The sequence below is a fragment of the Camponotus floridanus genome, unplaced genomic scaffold (assembly GCF_003227725.1).
Source record: "Camponotus floridanus strain SB8 unplaced genomic scaffold, Cflo_v7.5 scaffold52, whole genome shotgun sequence".
Taxonomy (NCBI): Eukaryota; Metazoa; Arthropoda; class Insecta; order Hymenoptera; family Formicidae; genus Camponotus; species Camponotus floridanus.
The window spans coordinates 335,608-354,181 of record NW_020229681.1 but is presented as its reverse complement, the minus strand read 5'-3'; the positions used below and the strand labels follow the sequence as shown (position 1 = coordinate 354,181).

General features: G+C 38.0%; 1 protein-coding gene across 13 annotated transcripts in view; it reads right to left on the bottom strand.

The window, feature by feature from the left end:
- Nucleotides 1-18,574, bottom strand: part of LOC105259477 (xin actin-binding repeat-containing protein 2) — a 65,980-nt gene that overhangs the window by 20,640 nt on the left and 26,766 nt on the right. For 6 of the 13 annotated variants that reach the window (XM_025412555.1, XM_020030069.2, XM_020030065.2 and 3 more), the window contains exons 2-7: nucleotides 9,988-11,668; nucleotides 5,121-5,309; nucleotides 3,165-3,275; nucleotides 2,182-2,271; nucleotides 1,850-1,936; nucleotides 722-820 (exon numbers count right to left, since the gene is read on the bottom strand). In XM_025412555.1, coding sequence (XP_025268340.1) covers nucleotides 722-820; nucleotides 1,850-1,936; nucleotides 2,182-2,271; nucleotides 3,165-3,275; nucleotides 5,121-5,309; nucleotides 9,988-11,634 — 2,223 coding nt within the window. In that variant the 5' untranslated portion in view covers nucleotides 11,635-11,668. The remainder of the gene's footprint in view (nucleotides 1-721; nucleotides 821-1,849; nucleotides 1,937-2,181; nucleotides 2,272-3,164; nucleotides 3,276-5,120; nucleotides 5,310-9,987; nucleotides 11,669-18,574) is intronic. The other 7 variants (XM_020030064.2, XM_020030066.2, XM_025412552.1 and 4 more) reach the window with 5 other exon arrangements.

Sequence of the window (18,574 nt, the reverse complement as noted above, 5' to 3'; positions counted from 1 at the left end):
CATAAATGGAGAGACGGCATTCGCGGCGCGATGAAATCAACTGTTCTGCCGTGTGCATGCGAGTTCTCGGAGAACACTGTACTTGACCGAGCGCTTATTCAAGGAGAGAACCCATATTACCAAAATTCCTTTCTCACCTCGCTTTCCGCCGAGAGATATGCGTATTAAGAAATTATAAGGTTAAATCGAAGTTAAATCTCCTGCCCTATATAGCCTTAATATCAAGTAATGCCATGTTTTACAGAGTAAATTTAATTAATTAATGAATAGCGTTAAAAAGAGATAAAGATGCAGATTTATGCCAACACACACAGTGAAAGTCAACTCGATCAGGTTTGCATTATTTTTTGCGTGAGAGCTGTTAACTTTTTCAAATATTAAAACTAAATGAAAAGGAGAGACAAAAGGAAATTAATTGCCTTCCACTTCCACGAAAATGATCGCGAACGTTATACATCTAGAACGCAACGTCCCTATTTTTTCCTTCGTTTGATTATTCGCGATTAATGCGAACGAGGCAAATAATCGACGGTCTTCACAAGTACCGGATAGGATAAAACAATTACACGCCCACCGTCATCTACTGATCGTTGGGCTCGGATAGAAATTGCCGATCGCGAGCCACGATGAAAGATACATGTAGTTTCATTAGATCGAAAGTTCACGATTTATCGCTCGGCCGACTCCGATGTTGTCCATGTCACTTACAAAAAGTACTTACGAGCGCCTTGACCGACACCCTGGCGAAGACTGTCGCGTCTTTGGTGAATTTCGAGTAACTCTGCTCGCATACTCTCAGATCACCCATCGATCTCGCTTTCTACAGTCGAGCGAGAAAGCGTCAACGAGAATACAAATTAGCAGTGAGTCGTTTTTCGAGAGGCGCGAGTTCTGTGAAATATCGATCGTAAGCGATAATGGATCCGTCAAAGTTAAAGTTTCGAAAAAAAGTTTCTTATCCGAAGTAGGATGAAAATATTTCACATGCTGCATATAATTTTTTTAAATTTTATAATAATATAATAATATAAATATTGCACAATTAAAAAAATATAAATAATAATACCTTATTATTTATATTTTTTTAATTGTGCAATAAAATCTGACAAAATATTTTGTTTGCAGAATATTAATCGATATATTGCATTTACAAAATATATTTCCATTTTGTTGTAAAAATTCTGTTGTATTATAAAAAGGAAAAAATAATATTTTTCAGAATAAAAACATTATGCAATTATATTAATATTTCACACAGAACTCGCGCTCTAGATGAATGATTAGTATATTATTAAAATGTTTGTATTATATGATTGAAATTCGTTTCGTTATAAAGCAAATATCGGAAGTAGCTCATGCAATAACAAAGGTTAGATAATGCAATTCATTCCTGTCGTACATGTCATATTATGACGAAAACTAATTTGCGACATCGTTAATAAGCATTTGCATGCTTGCACAAATTTTATCTAGACGCAATCTCTTCTTACTTTGTCATTAAGAAAGAAATCGCAAATAAATTATATTTACTTTACGAATAAAAAAATATTGATTATGGGAAGAATGAAAATTTATAAAAACGAAAAAATTTACTTAAAAAAATTAAAACATGTAAAAGAATCTCATCTTTAAAATTTATTATTTAATAAAAAAATAATTTCAAACCTATTTTATTTTATTTTGTATGAAAAATGTTTTTTAAACTTTCTAATTCGAATAAACAGATGAGCATTTTCCACTTAAATTTGTACCTTACATCATTTTTCAATTACAATAAATAAGACAAAACGAACACGTAACATTCGATGCACGTTTGAAACGGATTATAATAGACATATATTATACAAACCTCCTCGGTCTCCACCGCGTGGCTGGTTTTCCCAAAAGCCGCCTGGTCGCCATCGCTCATGTTCGAGATGTCGCCAAAGCTGCGACACTGTTAGTGACAAAATACATCTGACATATGTATCGGCTATTAACGAAGCAAATTTGTGGCGAAAGCATACGAAACAAATTTATCGATTTTGTCGACAGAAATAGAAACGAGACATTTCCTATCTTATACATAGAAAAAAAATGCTTGATAAAATGAATTTATCTCGCCTGTATTAATCTCCTCACTATATGTATTTCGCTGCCAATGTGTGTATATGTATAAATAATCAATTACGTGTTACTTACTAATTGCTTGATGGACACGCCGGTCGCGATTCGTTCTCTGCACAACTTTTCCTGATCACTACGGCTCGTCTCCGAGACATAGTTCTGTGTCTGCATGCGCAAAAAGAAGAAGAACAAAATGCAGGCGCGGATCAGTGAGTATGCATGCAAACAACGAGTTTTAAGTACGGTCAAGTGCGTTTTTGCGCGATCTCGCGCTGTGAATCACAATTACACGGGGTATTTTTCGCGAGGGAAAAAATATGCATTGCTTAATTATATGTTAATGCCAATCGTCACCTCTCAATCATTCCTTCCGACATAGCAGGAAATTACAACTTTCCCTCTCGTAAAAAGCGACTTTATCAAACGTGCTCGGTCATGCTCATTACTTATTCTCATTACTTACTCGCGTAAAAGCGCAAATTTACTCACGCAATTCCCGAAGGTGACAACATAATCTCACCGACGCCTTTAATCAGACGTCGCGCTAATTATTTAGAGCTGCGCCAGCCATTATTTCCGCGATCGTGTCTAGTAAATCGCGAGATGAGGACTCGGATAAGTCTCGTGCCCGCGTTTATCCATTTGCGGAAAGTTAAAGCGAGAAAATAGCATCTGTCGCGAACACATAAACGCGTTACTAGAAGAGAGTTATAACCGAGAAAAACGAAAAAGACGAGAAGAAAGAGAGAATATCGAATATTTCATTAAGATTTACCTTAAATGTCAAAAATGTATTTTATGCTGACGAATTCTAAGAATTTTGACTTGTTCCATTTACGAAAATTTGAATGAAAATATGAAAGAACATTTTATATAACATCTTATATAATTTCGAAACACCTTGTATAAAGTATATGATAGCGAAAATTAATTTTTCAGATTATAATGTTAATAACAAAAATTGGATTAAGATTCGTAAAAATAAAAGGTTAAATAATGTTTCGATTATAATTATTAGTTTGCGGTTAGTCTGAGCAATACGCTTTAACGAAACTTACCAGCGACTTAACATTGACGTTCGATAAATCGTCCTCGTCGGAGAAATCGATCATCTCTGAATGCGATCGTCGAGTACCCGTATGCATGCTTGCGTCTCGTAAGCTACAGTTCTGATGAAAAAAAAAGAAACACAAACACACTGAGCATGCAATAGTGAGAGATTAATAAGCTGCGTCTACGCTAATTTGTATCGAGTCATTAATCGCGTATGAGATATCAAGAATAATTATCATATGCTGCATTAATTTTATTTACGCGATGTATTCTTTCAGAATCCAAATTTCATAAGTATGAGCATTTAAAAAACTTAATTTTCTGTTCTTTCTAAATTTATGAAAATTTTTTTTATTTCAATTAAGAAAAAAATTCATTCTTCCTCGATAAAAATTTCACGAGCAACTAATACAAAAAGCAATGCATTTACGACAATAAATTTATCTCATATTTTGCTGTTTAAATATACAAGTAATTTATATAATTAATTTATATATAGTAAATATATAATTTATAGTATATATAATAAATTATATAAGTAGTTATATAAAAAAATAATTATATAAATTATATAAATAATTTATATAATAAATTATATAAATATAATTTATATAATAAATTTTTATAATTTTATCAATAGAGATGTGCGTATTTGAACCGATATTATGCAAGAGAGAGCTAACTTGCAAATAATAGAAAATTTATATGCAAAATTAAATTGGCAACGAGAGAAATAAATTTAGCACATTCTAAATATATATACTCACACATATATTGTACTCACGCGATAAACAAGACACATCCCACGATATCGTTAATTGGCATAATTAAGGGATAAGATTCGCATGACACGATTGTTATGAGTACTGGCTTGAAATCATTACTATAGTTGTTTCTATTCGAGCAGTTGTAAGTTTGCCTTATGAGTCAAGATAAATAGTAACAGTCATAACGAAACGATAATACAACTTTCAAATCTTTCCTCTGCAATTGATGACGAGTCGTTTAATGCATTCAAATCCTGCTGAGTCAATCGATTTTTGTATAATATAAATACCAAACATTTTTTTTCCATCGATGTTAACGTCATAAAGGATGATTCGCGGAATAGAAGTAAAAGCTCGCGTTCACGTAGCCTGCAAAGGGAAAACGTCGCAATCTCGATCGATTTATATCGTTCGCTGCTCCACTTCATCAGCGCTTCGATAGCGTATCGGATATCTGATTCTAAGAGGAGCTAAATAGAAAACTCGCTCCTATATCTGTGCCAACGAAACCCGGAAAAACCGGCGCATGCAGATGACGAAAAATGTCAGCTTCCGGTTTTCACCGAGTTTTGATTTTCACCAGAGAGTTTTATCAAGCGAAGCAATAATTAACGTGATAACGGTTTCTGCGCACAGTTATTTTATACCCGCGCATTTTGCATGATGAAGGATCGTCCTCACTTATGTTTCTAGAGTAACTGCCAATCGAATAATTGACGCTTATTGGATAAGAAATCGCGTTGACATATATACGCCGTGTAGATAATTAACGCGACAGAACAAAATAAACTGGTGAGCATAGCGTTTACGTTGCAAAACGTATATACAGAGTGTCCCGGAATAATTGCTGATTTCCCTCATTCACCCATCCAATTGTTTCTCTAGCGAAAAAACGTCGATACATCGATGATAATACGACTCGTCAGAGCTCGAGATTTGAGATAACTTTACACGGGATTTAATTCGACTTGGAGCTTTGATTTGACGTCCTATCAGATTTTCTTTCAACTCGGCTGTTAGAGAATCCGCATGGGTGAACGGATAGCTGCGGGACATCCTGTATATATATATATATATATATATATATATATATATATATATATATAAAATACATACACACATACACACATACACACACACACACACTCGCATACACACGCGCTTGCGCATCTATCAAAACGATTTATCACTTACCACGGAGATGTTCTCCTTCTCGAGATCGCTCTTCTTGCTCTTCTTGGTTTTCTTTGTGCGCGGCGTAAGGTTCGGCGAGGTGGCATCGTTACCTGCGACGCCCTCGATCTTCTTCTTCTTCGTTTTCGTTCCAACCTTCGAGGAGGTCACCACGGAACTGGCGGGCACCGTTTCCTCGCGGCTCTCGCTCTGCGAAAGAATAGAAAAGAATATAAATGAGTAGATGAATTAAATTTAGAACACCCGAGTTTGAATTTTGTTCTTTTTAATCGTTCTCGCGCGTTCTGGGATTCCTCACGCGTCTCGAACAATTAAAATGGAAATGCTAATGGTAATTTCTTCCGTTGGAAATACCGAATATAATTCTTCCGTGACTACATGGTATCTGGCACGCGGGTCTCCCGGAAAGGAATACAGGCCCGTAGAAACTAGATTTAAGCGTGTGCTATTGTGCCGTTCTGGGATTCAATGGACTTTATTGCGCACGTCGACGTAAGTGAAATGCGGTCTTTACGGTGGGACACGAAAGTTTACGTTCGCCCAACGAATGCGATTTGCAAGCAATAATATCAATTTCACGGTATTGTAACGCAATCCTTCCGTCAGACATGTATAAGGCAATGAAAGAAAGAAAATGACATTAATGCACCGTTTACGTTATCTTTGTTATTTGATGATTTACAAGAAAATAAAATTTCTATTCTGTGTACGTAAAATTCTATTGTGGAAAATGTAAATCAGAAAACTTATATTTAAAAAATAATAAATTAAATAATAATAAAAAATAATAATTTAAATAATAAATTACATAGTTTTTGGCCAATAAAACAATCGCAGTTCTTCCTTAAAGAAATCATTTAAAAATTGCAATATCAAGCATCTTTCTCTATCACAATTATTTAACATAATTATTAATTAATTAATATATTATACAATAAGATATACTAGAAAATATTTAAAAAAAATTTTCGACTGAATATTCTCTTTACCGACAAATCAAAATTATTGCTCCAACATGATCTTATCCAAGTATCCCGTTGCAAGCTGTTCTTTGGGATGATCAGCCGCGTATTCTCAGCGCACATATGCATATGTGAGCGTGCATAACGCGATCATCTGCACGTTGGAAAGGCGAGATTTGCGACGGAATATTTGTTTAATCATATGGTTTCACCGGCGCGGGCGGAACTGCTCCGATATCGCACGCTGCAATTAAAGCGTCGCCCGCCTACGTGATTCTCGGGCCGACTTGTAATTGTTCGACTCGTAATAATCCGAGTCGCGCACGCTTACGATAACATGCTGAGGTAACGGAATAATTATCAGAAGAGAGAGTTTACCGCGCTCGGGTCCCACGAGTCAAGAAAAAGAGATCAGGATCATAAATTGAAATTAGAAAAGCATTAATTTTCGAATTTACAAATCAAAAAGGTGAGTCGCTCCTGCTCTCCTCGTCAAACCAAAGCGATGATCCGGCTTTGATTCGTTCGGAATATAGCGGAACTAGGTTTTAACAGCGACGTATCGGTTTTAGAGACGACTGATAAGAGCGCCGAGTGTTCATAGAGCTCCGATTTATGCGCAACGGCTTAATCGTTCGACAAGTATGACTGCCCGACAAGGAAGACTTCCGATAAGAGTTCCGCGCGCGAAAAGCAATATTCCGGAACGCATGAGCTATGCGAGCGTAACGCAAAGCCGTGACATAATGCGCACTGCCGGTAATCAAGACGACGTGACGTTTGCCTATTAATTACCTCGAGACTCAAGAAACACTAAGCACAACATTTGAGTTGTCGTAATGAGTTTATATTTATTTTCATTCGTACGTCGATTGAATACACATCGAATGTAAACATCGATCGATTGACAGCACTATGTTAATAGAAAGGAGAATGTTCGAATGCTCGATACATCTTAGGGAATTAAAACGAGAGAGAATTTCGCGAATCTTGACAATAATTCTGATGCATCTTGTTAATTTTTCTTCAAAGATCTTTAGGACAATTGGAACTCATAGCAAATCTCTTTGAGATGTTTCACAGGCTATTTGCTTTCCATACTTACGTGCTCTCTGACACAAAAGTACGGAAGCAGAGCTTCAGGAGAGCGCTACGTTTCAATCCTTGTATTCACTCTCATTCCGAGGAAGCCGGAAGATACTCGCCTTCCGACCTTTTCTCTACCGAGAACTTTCCCATAGAAAGGCAATCGCGCCGATCACATCATCACTAGTTCACAAAATACAAAATGGTATACCCAAACGGTTCGCGAACTTATCCTAGTAGTCTCTAGCACCGGCCACGCACTCAGAATGACGGACGCGCGTCCACCTTGGCAACGAGGTCGGCGAAGGACAGAGGAAGAAAGAAGAAGTCATTGGAGCCGAATTTCAAGTGCGAGTGAGACGGCCGGCGACCGAAGCGAGAGTGGGAGTCATGTAGAGTGAAAGAGAGAGAAGAAAAAAGAGAAAGAGAGAAAGAGAGAGAAAGAAAGAGAAGACTACAAGGGGGATCGGGGAGAAAAAAGGCGAATGTTCTTGCTCAACAACCGTATCGTCTCCCGCTCGCGGCCGAATCCATCAGCGACTTGCACCAGCACCGATGAATCAGACTGATCGTCGTCCAGGTCGTACCTGATCGATGATCATCCTTGTGACGCTGGGGGCGATGCGAAGAGACGCACAAGGTGCTTCAGATATGTCTGAGAGACCGGAGGAACGCGTCTCCCGAGGAGAGCGTGCGCGTCTCGTAACGGGTTCAGGAAACTCGATGCTCTCCAAAGCGTGGCACGCGCTTCCCGATTGGCCGTTTCCACCGGGCACGTGGAACCGATTGGCCAAGTGAGAGCTCTCTGGATACCGCTGCTCAAGCCAGCAGAACCGAGCCGAGGTGGAACGTCCCGAAGAACAAGCGGCCGGCAAAAGCCGTTCTTACGAGAGCGCAGTACGAGCGTACGATCGATTTTGACCTCGATCTTGGTCGGCCCTTAACTGGTGACATAAAACTGATATTGAGTCTCATAAAAAATAAAAATTCAATGAAAAAAGAAGAGGGAAAAAAATTCGTTGAAATTTTTTAATATTCTAAATTCAAATAAAAATAGGAAAGAAGTGCAATTTCGCAATAAAAATTTACTATTTTTAAAATTTTGCTTTCCAAATACACCGCTTAAGCAAATGCTGCATTGGAAAAATGAGAATAAATAATATATTATTTATGTGTAATATCATCCTGTAACTCTCCTTTTACATTTTCTTAATTTGCATAAGCAATGAAAGCAATCACTGCCCAGAGAAAATTATCTTTTTTGAAAAATCTGCATTGCATAAATAATAAAATAGAAAATTACAGAAAGAGTAAATAAAACTTAGGGATATAATTATCAAGTTTGACAGAATATCTAGAAATATGATACTAGTTAGAAAATGAATCAATTAAGGATGAAATATCTCTTTTTCAAGGATTAATTATTTCCGGAAAATCAATTCAATTAAGGAAGCAAGTGTCATTGTACCGCCGCGTGATAAGCGACGTTTCGCGGATTGATACGAAAATCCACGGTGATAACTCGACTTCCGTTGCCGTCGCACATCTCGCATTTGCATGAAATTTGTGGCGTGAGCGATCGTCACGCGCCGCTGATCGTGGGAGGGTGTACCTTCGAGGGCATCGAGGAGATGAAGGCAGATAATACTGGTTCGGATTTTTCGAGTAATGAGTTGTAGCGAAAGGTACGTTGCGAGTCACAAGTTGCAATTATGCAGGAATGTTGAGATAAATGGATAATCGTAAACAAGGAAAAGAGAAGGGAAGAGGGAGGAAGAGATTATCGATTAATTAGACTTATACTTATTCTCGATTATCCAAGTACGTCGAAAACTGGAAAATTAATTAATCGGATTAATAGTAACGGATCACCGATCGCTGTGTAATTTGTATAAATTACATAAATTTGCTAAAACATAAATTTATTAAAATTCTATGCACATCGATGAGAGTATCACGTTATACGTGGATCCCGCGGACGTTCTGAGAATCGTTTACCTGGAGGCAAACGCTGTCGAAAAAGAGGAATAAACGAGATTAATCGCTCCAACGTGTAAAAACATGCGTAGGAGTTACATAGAGCGATGGTGCAATTAGTCTTGCGGAGATTGCTAAGAGGAGTGAATTCACAATGCGCTCGCAAGAATTATCCAACACAAGCAACCTCGAACGGGCTTGCTTAAGTTATGGCACGATTGCGTCTCTTTCTCTCTCTCTCTTTCTACACGATATGAGATGCGTTCTATGCGTACGCTCTTTACCGGCAAGGGCAGAAAACAACCCTATCAATTGCAAGATATATAAATTACACAATCTGTATATATGTGAACTAGTCGAACGTTAATGAAACGTTTGAAATTATTTTTCGCACAATCGGGCACGATTTTAATGATAAGTAATACCATAAAAGAAGATATTAATTTTTAAACTTTTAACGAGGTGATAACAATGATGTTATTTCACATTGATAAAACATCAAAGGCAAATCATCGGCAATCAGGCATTAATTATTAAACGAAACGATCATTGCTCTTACCTGTAGAAACGACTGGCTCGAAAGAAAGTGCTTTGAAACGGTGAATTTGCTTTGGCACTCGCAAATTAAATCAATGTGTCATTGTCATAAAGTTTATGATAATGACACATCGTTAACTTTAATTCCTAAACACTGAAAATAGTTGCGAGTGCCAAGATTCGATTTATGCAGATATGTAAACGGATCTTGTCGGCTGTTCGAGTCTCTTTCTCTCTCTCTCTTTCCCTCGAGCCGTTTCGTTATGCGTGGGCATCGAGTTAATTCACGAAAAAAGCACACTTACATCGCAGGCGTTAGAAACATCGCTCGTCTCCGTCTCGTCCGGTGTGGCCAGGGGCGCGCGAGGGGACGTCGGGGGCGCGAACGAATCATCCGCTTTCCCCTCGTTATCGTCCCTCGTCGCCTCGTTAATGTCACTGCTGCGTTCCATCTCACGGTCCTCTTCGACGTCGGCTGATTTCGTGGCTTCCTCGACCGTCGTCCACGAGTCCAAATTCTCATCGACGTGCTCGACGACCAGCTTCGTTTCCGAAAAAATCGTCACGCTCGTGTCCGACACCACGATCTCGGTCTTCTCGATGAATGTCGAATCCGACGCCGACAGCTCGCTCGAGGATTCGTCCACCGGGTTCTGCGCTTCTTCCGCGATGTCTCTGGGAGATTCCGAGACGGATTCGCTCTCCAGGATTGATATTGCCGGTGAACCGGTAATCTCTGACGCTACGATCTGAGGTGTCTCTTGATTGGCCTCCTCGCTGAGCATCTGGCGCTCCGAAGCGAGGAACTCTTGCGTACTGATCGTCTCCGTGAATATCTCAGGCTGGCTGAGGATACCATCGTCGGAGTTTTCAAATTGTTCCCGGATGCAGCGAGGATCCTCTTCGTGTTCCTCGCTCAACTTCGAGTCTGCATCTTCGATGATTTCGGAAGGCTGTTTCTCCTGGGAAATAAGCGACGCAGGAATCTTTTCTTCGATGTACTCGGGAGAATCCTCGAGCTTCCCGATATGTTCGTTCATGGGAGATTCTTCGTTTGGAAACTCCAGGTTATTGAAACTTTGATTTTGGTGATGGATCGCTTCGTCGAAGTTGTCGGAGAACTGCTGGCTGCTCGAAAGCAACGCTTGCTCGATGCACGTATCCTGAGCGACGTCTGCATTTATCTCATTTTTTTGATCGGCATCGGTATGATAAAGATTTTCGTCGCCCGGCAATTCTTGCGCCAGTCCCTCCTCCTTAGTTGCGGAGGATTGGGAGATCGACGTGTCGATGAGCTCGTTCGTGACGTTACTAGAATCCAGGACGTCTGTGGCAGGCATGACGTGATCCTCGGTGATTGCCTGATACTCTTCGATAGGTTCTTTTCGATTGGACAGCCAATCGTCATCGCACGTTTCTTGAACGACTTCCGACTGTTCAACAAACACCTGTTCCTCCTCCTCGTCGGGAGAATACACCGGCTCCGATTTTACGACCTCGGCTTTGGCGTCCGGAGATACGTGTCCGTTTTGGTGGGGTTCCTCGATCAAAGCATAATGTTCGCTCTCGGCCGCTATAAACTCGGCGTTAATATCGATAGGATCCGGTCGACGATCCAGGATGATCCTCTTGATCGTCTCCGGTTGAGGGACGGATTGTTCCTCGAGGTCTTCGGCGATGTCGTCGTCGCTCTTGCTCGAGCAGATCCTTAGCGCTAGCTCGCTCTCTATCAATTCCTGCAGGCTCTTGTCCTCATTATCGAGCTCATTACGCGTATTGTTCGTGAGTACGAGATCGTCATCGTCGTCTTCGTCGCATAACGAAATTAGTTGATTGTTACTCGCGGTTAAATCATCCAAATCAATCAAACCGTTGTTAGACTGAACACCGCACACCTCGCTCTTCTTACTACTTACTACATTGATCGATTTCTTCGTCGCCACCTCCGCCATCGTGATCCCTCGTGCGGTCACACTGTGGACGCACCTGGAAGAAGACGATCGGTAATTTAAATCATCAGAAATATAAATAAGCACATTTATAATGCGATATTAAGGTAATCGGGAATTTGTCTCGATTTGAGGAATGTTAATGTCGCAACTGCGATAAGCCTATAAACTTCTTTTATATTTTGACACTTCATAAGAGGATATATGATATGTTGCAATAATGCTTCTATCTCTTCCTAACACGAACAAGAAAAGCACGTATAAATTTATAGACGATTAATGCCGAGATTCATATTAATACAGAGTTGAAACTGGGCAACGGGAACGCAAAATGTAGAACCGATAAATAACATTCACGAGTAACCGGTTTTCCTATGTAATTTCGAGCTAGAAAGTGTGAGATGGAATAAAAATTCCACGAGATGCTCGTTTGCAAAGCAAAGAAACGTAAGACGCTACGCGTAAAATTAACGTTTCGAATAATATAATGAAAAGTTTATTTATAACATTGTTCTTATAAAATATATATCGAATAAAGATGCACGAGTATGTTTGTCAAAATTAAATTATATATACATTAACCAAGATTAAATTTTATATTATAAGAACACACTATAAATTTCATCAAAATAAAATTTTTGTGTTCAAATATTTCTTTCAAAATTCTACATAAATTATGTCATAATAAATCTTTTTACACTCTTGCGATTTTCTCAATCAATCATAATAGCATATATTGAGAATAATAATTTACTTAGCTGTATTTATTATAATTCATTCTTTCATTTTGCGACATAATAAGCATATATGAATCTGATCTCTTCGACCCGCATACTTGACTTTCTCCCTATCGATGAGCAAAGAAAACTCTTCAGGAAGGCGCATGGTGAACCATCTGCCACTCGATGAAGTAGCGTCGGTTTATGGTTATGCAAAATATAGTCCGCGCAAGTGGTCGTGCAAGATCAGGGTCGAGGGGATATATAGCACGCTTGTTAGGCAATTCCTGCCGGTCGCTTAAATAACGCTCGCTTCAATTTATTTTATTGCATTGAATTTTTCGTCGACTTTGTCATATGCTAATTAAATTCATTTGCACGAATATTACGTCGCAGAGACATTAAATTTAATATGTCTGCTGTATGAAAAGATGATGCGTAAAATACGTCGTTAAACGTTAGCAATAATTTTCCGCGTACGTCAAATTATAGCATCTTACTCTGGAGCATCGGAATTATATTATTGTACACAGAAAAAAATTAAGTGTCAAATCAAAACTTATGTACTGAAACTAACGCGTTCATTGTTTTGTATATACGCAACAATTTATAATCTTCTTAGAAGAATTTAATAATTTTAAATTTCAACAATATTATAGTCTTTTAATATTGTAATTATCACCTCAAGAATATATAATTATTTAATTCTATTTTAAGAAAATTATTAATCTTTGATTTAAAAATGTTATTTTTTTATCTAACATTGTTTCTTTTCCATTTAAGAAGATTAAATCTTAAATCAAAAGAATATATTTTTCTTGATTGAACTATATAAAATGATTTCATTCAAGTAAGCAATTATTCAAGCAATTATATATTTCTTTAATTAACGCATTATGCGATATTAAGATAATAATCACTAAGATAATAATACTAAGATAATAATATTAAGGATAATAATTAAGGTAATAATCTCATTTCAAGATTTCCACGTTAAAACTAAATATATTTTCAAAACAAGAATGTCCTTTTTTTCTGTGTACAGCAGTATATGTATTTCGTGCGCTCTCAAAAATTTCTGACCCCGCTTACGAAATCGTCGCAACGGAATGCGTATGATATTCTCATACGCGGATGTGCCAGCACCGAGATGCACCAAGAGCACCAAGTCCGCCACGATATTAACGGAAGTTACGCCTCTATAGAACCCAGTCGCGACTGCGAACCGGCGTTGTTGGCCGGCAAGCCAACCTTCTATTATTAGCCATTCCGCACGTCGTACATTTATACTTCTGCGACGGAATGCACTTTCAAAATATGAAATTCAAAATTCATAATGATTATTTCGAGATAAAATTTTTCGAGCCGTTATCTATAATTTATAATTGCTTTTATCCTCAACAGTATCCTATTTAAACCGTGGAATTAAAAGCAACATGTCCACTATCTATTTGAGATTTCCTGATATTTTTCAAATTATTCGTATAATTAAAACAAAAATTATCTGATGTAATAATTCAGATTGATAATTGAATTAAGAATGAAAAACAATTCTAGGAAATTTTACTCGGTGCTCCAATTCCCACTAAAAGAGAGCCTAGTCTCGTTCATCTTCCTTTTCTGTTGCTCGGGAGGTAACGGGCCCCCGTTAATTCCCTCCTAATTTGACAAATTCCAGCGCTCTATACATACATCCCCAACCGTAAGAATTTATAAACAGTAGCCGGTTTTCGATCCCGCGACGCGATGCGGCGAGTTCAAAATTAGAAAGTAATGCGTGGGGCGAGCGATTTCTTACGCGTATGCATCGGCTTCTTTCCATGCTTAAAACGCGATATCGCGCGCAAAATTTTTTATTTGTTTGTCCCAGCCACCTCCGAGTCTTTTTCGTAGCTGTTTAATTTAATCCCTCTCTCTGTCAGTATCACTGTCCGCGATTCCATCTTCTCTCCTCGTCTTAACGCTTTCTGCTCATTTAACCCTCTTTTTTTCTTCTCCTCTCTCTCTTTCTCTTGCTCGTTTCTCTTTACACGATGTTTCACCGAGGTCGTTTCTCGGGTTCACGACCGAGGCACTCTTTCCCTCCCTCTCGCAGTCTCACTCTCTTCTTCTGCCTCTACTCTCCTTTCCCCTCGCCTCTCTATTTATCCTGCCACGTTTCCTTCTCTCTCATCTTTGGCTTCCCTCTCGTTTCAACCTCTCTCTATTTTTAGAATGACACACTACCGCGATTCAAAGCCGCATCGTATAGAGAGTCCTCGGAAAATGTTCTGCCCAAATGTGGTGTGCAAACGAGAGCGAGCGGTTATGAAAACGATCCAGGAGAAAGAGAATTTTTTCTCCTTTTGGATCGCGCGACAGATGCACGCGATATGTATCCTGCCGTGTTGTAAGGCTGAGTGTAACCCCTGCCACCGGATCGCAGGAAAGTAAAGCTCGCGAGATTGCCCGAACAAATTGCAAGGCGATGGTAATCTCTTGAAAAAGCCGACTTATTAAATTATTTCGGAAAGATTGAAATGAAATTCTAAATATCGCATAATTTAAATTTCACCAAAGAAATTTAAGACACGCGTGTTCGCTCGAGAATTTATAGTCCATAACAATTAACTACGATATACATATATCCTGTACAAAAGGATTGTAAGAATATTGTAACTTTAAAAGCTAATAAAAAATAATTGATCACGCGATTGAAATTTGCTGGGCGTTTCTCTGTGAAAATTCGAAGACTCGATGCTCATTTCACGGTGAGATAAAAACAGTAGATACGCGCAACAACGGGAATTACGATAATAAATAGAATCTGCTTACGCTTTAATTTTGCGCCATTAAAAAGAAAATGCCTCGGTTTGTACGGATCGTGGTCCAAATAGCAGAATCGTATCGGCCTCGCGTTGGAGAATGCACACGCCGTTGGGTGTTGCACATGCCGTTGTCTCTTTTCGTGCACGAAAATGTTGCAATCGCGTTTATATAGTAGTACGCTCGCTAAGTATACCTCCGAGAATACCAATTCTACGTGTATGCGGCAGAGTCGTTGGAAACGCAAGGTCTGCGCGTTCTTAAGAGCACCCACCATCGCGTATATTCGCGATTCTCGGTGCACCTACTATGGAATTAAAGCCTCGAACGGTACCGAGACTGCAGCGTAGACTGTGAACGCGGTCAATGAGTTAACAAGCGACTCTGCGTGCAATTATACTCGATCGAACAATTTGGAAAATAATTTAATATTAAATTATTTCTACGTAATCATATATGTAAGAAGTGAAAAATATCCTTTATCGATCTTGGGATATTTTGCTCTGATAAAGTAATAATTTGGAATAATTGCAGTAGCTAAAAATATATTTAAGTTAGCACATCTCGTTATTATATATTAATCTCTTATTATTAATATACTTGCTCGATTATACGATTCTTGATCATGATTACATGATCTTTAATTTAAAAATTTCCAATTAAAAAATTCCAATTAAAAATTCGTGTTTATTATATATATTTTGTACTAACGCAATTCTCTTTAAAATTCGCCGACTTCTTGACATAAATGATTAAACGTAAAATAGTGTCGTCGCCTTATTTCTCTATTTTATGAAGATGTAACGACTTTTAGGCTGTGATCAATAATGTAAATTTTACTTCTGTTCGGGACTGTTGAATAATGTAGACGCTTCGCTATCCGGATTAATCGTGATAGGTCTTCATCTCAATAGCGTTTTACCGGATAATGTCGCGTCGGTGATTCTATTCAACAAAACGCTGTACTACTTTACATATCTGCGTTAAATTAGAATTTGTAAAGATTGTCAAATGACTGAATCATCGCACACATTCCTTCGTTCAACTACTTCCCGTTTCTTTAAAAGTATTAGAATGCAGATTCCGCTAAATTAATTAGTGAAATATATATCGATTCAATAATGAAAAATATTGCAATGTCAATACATATATTTATTATTTATTTTGCAAAAAACGCAAATATTATTAATCTATATTAATCTATTTTCTATGACGTAATATAAATTAAATAATTATTGATTAATAAAAATGATAATTTTAATTCTAATTAATATAGCCAAATTTTAAAACAAATATATAAATAATTCGAGTTATTTATTAAATTCATCATCAAAATAAAATAAAATAATTATCATAAAAATAAAATTATAGACAATCAAATCATAATAATGATTTTAAAAAATCAACGAATCTCTCTTTAATATGATATAGATTATTGATAACGAATGTGTGTGTGTTTTTATTAAGAACCCTCTGTGCCATCTTCTTCCTCCTCTCTCTGTATGTGTATGTATGCGATACGGATCTTAAATCATCTCTGAAAAATAAATCTGTGGAAACACGATGCACGCACGCACGCGGTCTTCCGCGTGTCTCACGCACGGTGTGCGCTTTCATTGCACAAGCCAAATGCATAAGGCATGGTCCCGGTTCTTTCTCTTTCTCTCTCTTTTGGATGCGCGCGCGGTGTCTCCTTACAGATTTCTATGTGCAACTATAATTAGGTAACCGACACCGGCAGAGACTGCCGCCGTAAGGAATCCCTGTTAACCGTTAAGCTATGCCACGGAGGAAAGTGTGGAGCGCGCGAATATTTTCGGCGCGAGGAAAGCCGAAATTAAACAGCCGGCGTACTTTTACCCCGCAGCAAATCCGGTCTTATTTACTTACTCCCGTTTCCATCTCCACTTCCTTCTTTATTCGACTTTTTTCCCGAACCGCGCGCGTAATTTCGGGCACGCGAATCGGTCGGTGAGTCATAAATCGCGCTCGGCGAGGGGGCGTTTGAGTCTCGCGATTTTTTTCTCTCTCTTTTCTCTCTTCCCGAAAATATTCAAAGCTCGTATCCTTCTGGTCGTACGAGGAATTTCGCGCGATTCCTTCGGCGAATAATATTTTTGCAGAGATGAAGTTGGCGCGGGTCCAATTTTTATTTTCGCGCGACTTAAGGAGGGATTTACTTGTTTGTAACGCGAGACTCTACCTGCGCGTTTACACGAGAAGCAGATTAACGGGATAAAGTTCTATGTCAAGGACTGAAATCCGATCGATCCCCGCCCGCGCCACGGATTTGATCGCGAATGAGAAACGGAGACGACGGAGATGCGTTCGAGCGGCGACATACGATCGCGCGCAGCTTCCGGTTCTATGATTAAGCTCCGCCATCTCGCCGCCTTCCGCAATTTCTATTTCGATACGCAAGTGCATATGCGCGTAGGATACGTAATCACAAAGTACTTCACATGTTCTATTCTTTTCCTTTGTAGAGCCCTATATATTATTCATAAGAAGTATTATTTTTATTAATTTAATTAATTAATTAATTTAATGAACTTCTTATTTTTTATTAATTAATTACTTTTTAATCAAATCACATAACGTAAAAAAATTGATTAATGTTATTTACTGTTTTTTAGATTAAAAACATCTGATCAGATTCCTATCCAGACTTTAAAATTTTTATCATTTTATTGTTAATAATCGCTTTCCATAAGAACGACGATAATTTTGAAGAAAAATCGTAGAAGACTTTAGTCTATGCCGAATATTTTTGGAGCACACAAATATTTGGAGCACAAATATTTAGATAGAACGAGCTGTAGTCGATATGAAGAGGGTAAGAACATAAAAATGGGATGCAGCCTCTTTCGACGCGTTCTTGGACAAAGAACATAGCGCTGATATACGATTCTACGGATCTCTAGTTGGCAAGTATAAATGATGCGCGAACTTGTGTGAGTCTTTATCGTTCACAGGTGCAAATCCGAAATGTCTCTCGTGATAGAGCGAGAGTAACGATGTAACGAAAAGCTTTTGAACCCGTATTTTAACCGTCGAATGTAAAAACCTTTATAACGAATGCATTTTTATATCCGTTGAATCAAGTTCGGAGGCTAGTTAATTTTGTTGAATTATCTGCATGTCATGAAACTCGTTTTCGAATTTTTCTGAAAAAATTGATATTAAAAGACGCTGGAATGTTATTATCTCTTCAAAAGAAAGAAGACATTATAATTACGGATAAATAATATCATTAAATTTTCCAATTTTAATTTTGTAACAAAATTTTCATAATTCAAAATTTAAATTTATATTCAAAATTTTTTCATAAAATTTCTTACAATTCGCAGTTACGCTATAAATCTTCACACTGTTTACATTAGGAGTGTAATATTAATCAAATATCGCGTTTCGTCGCC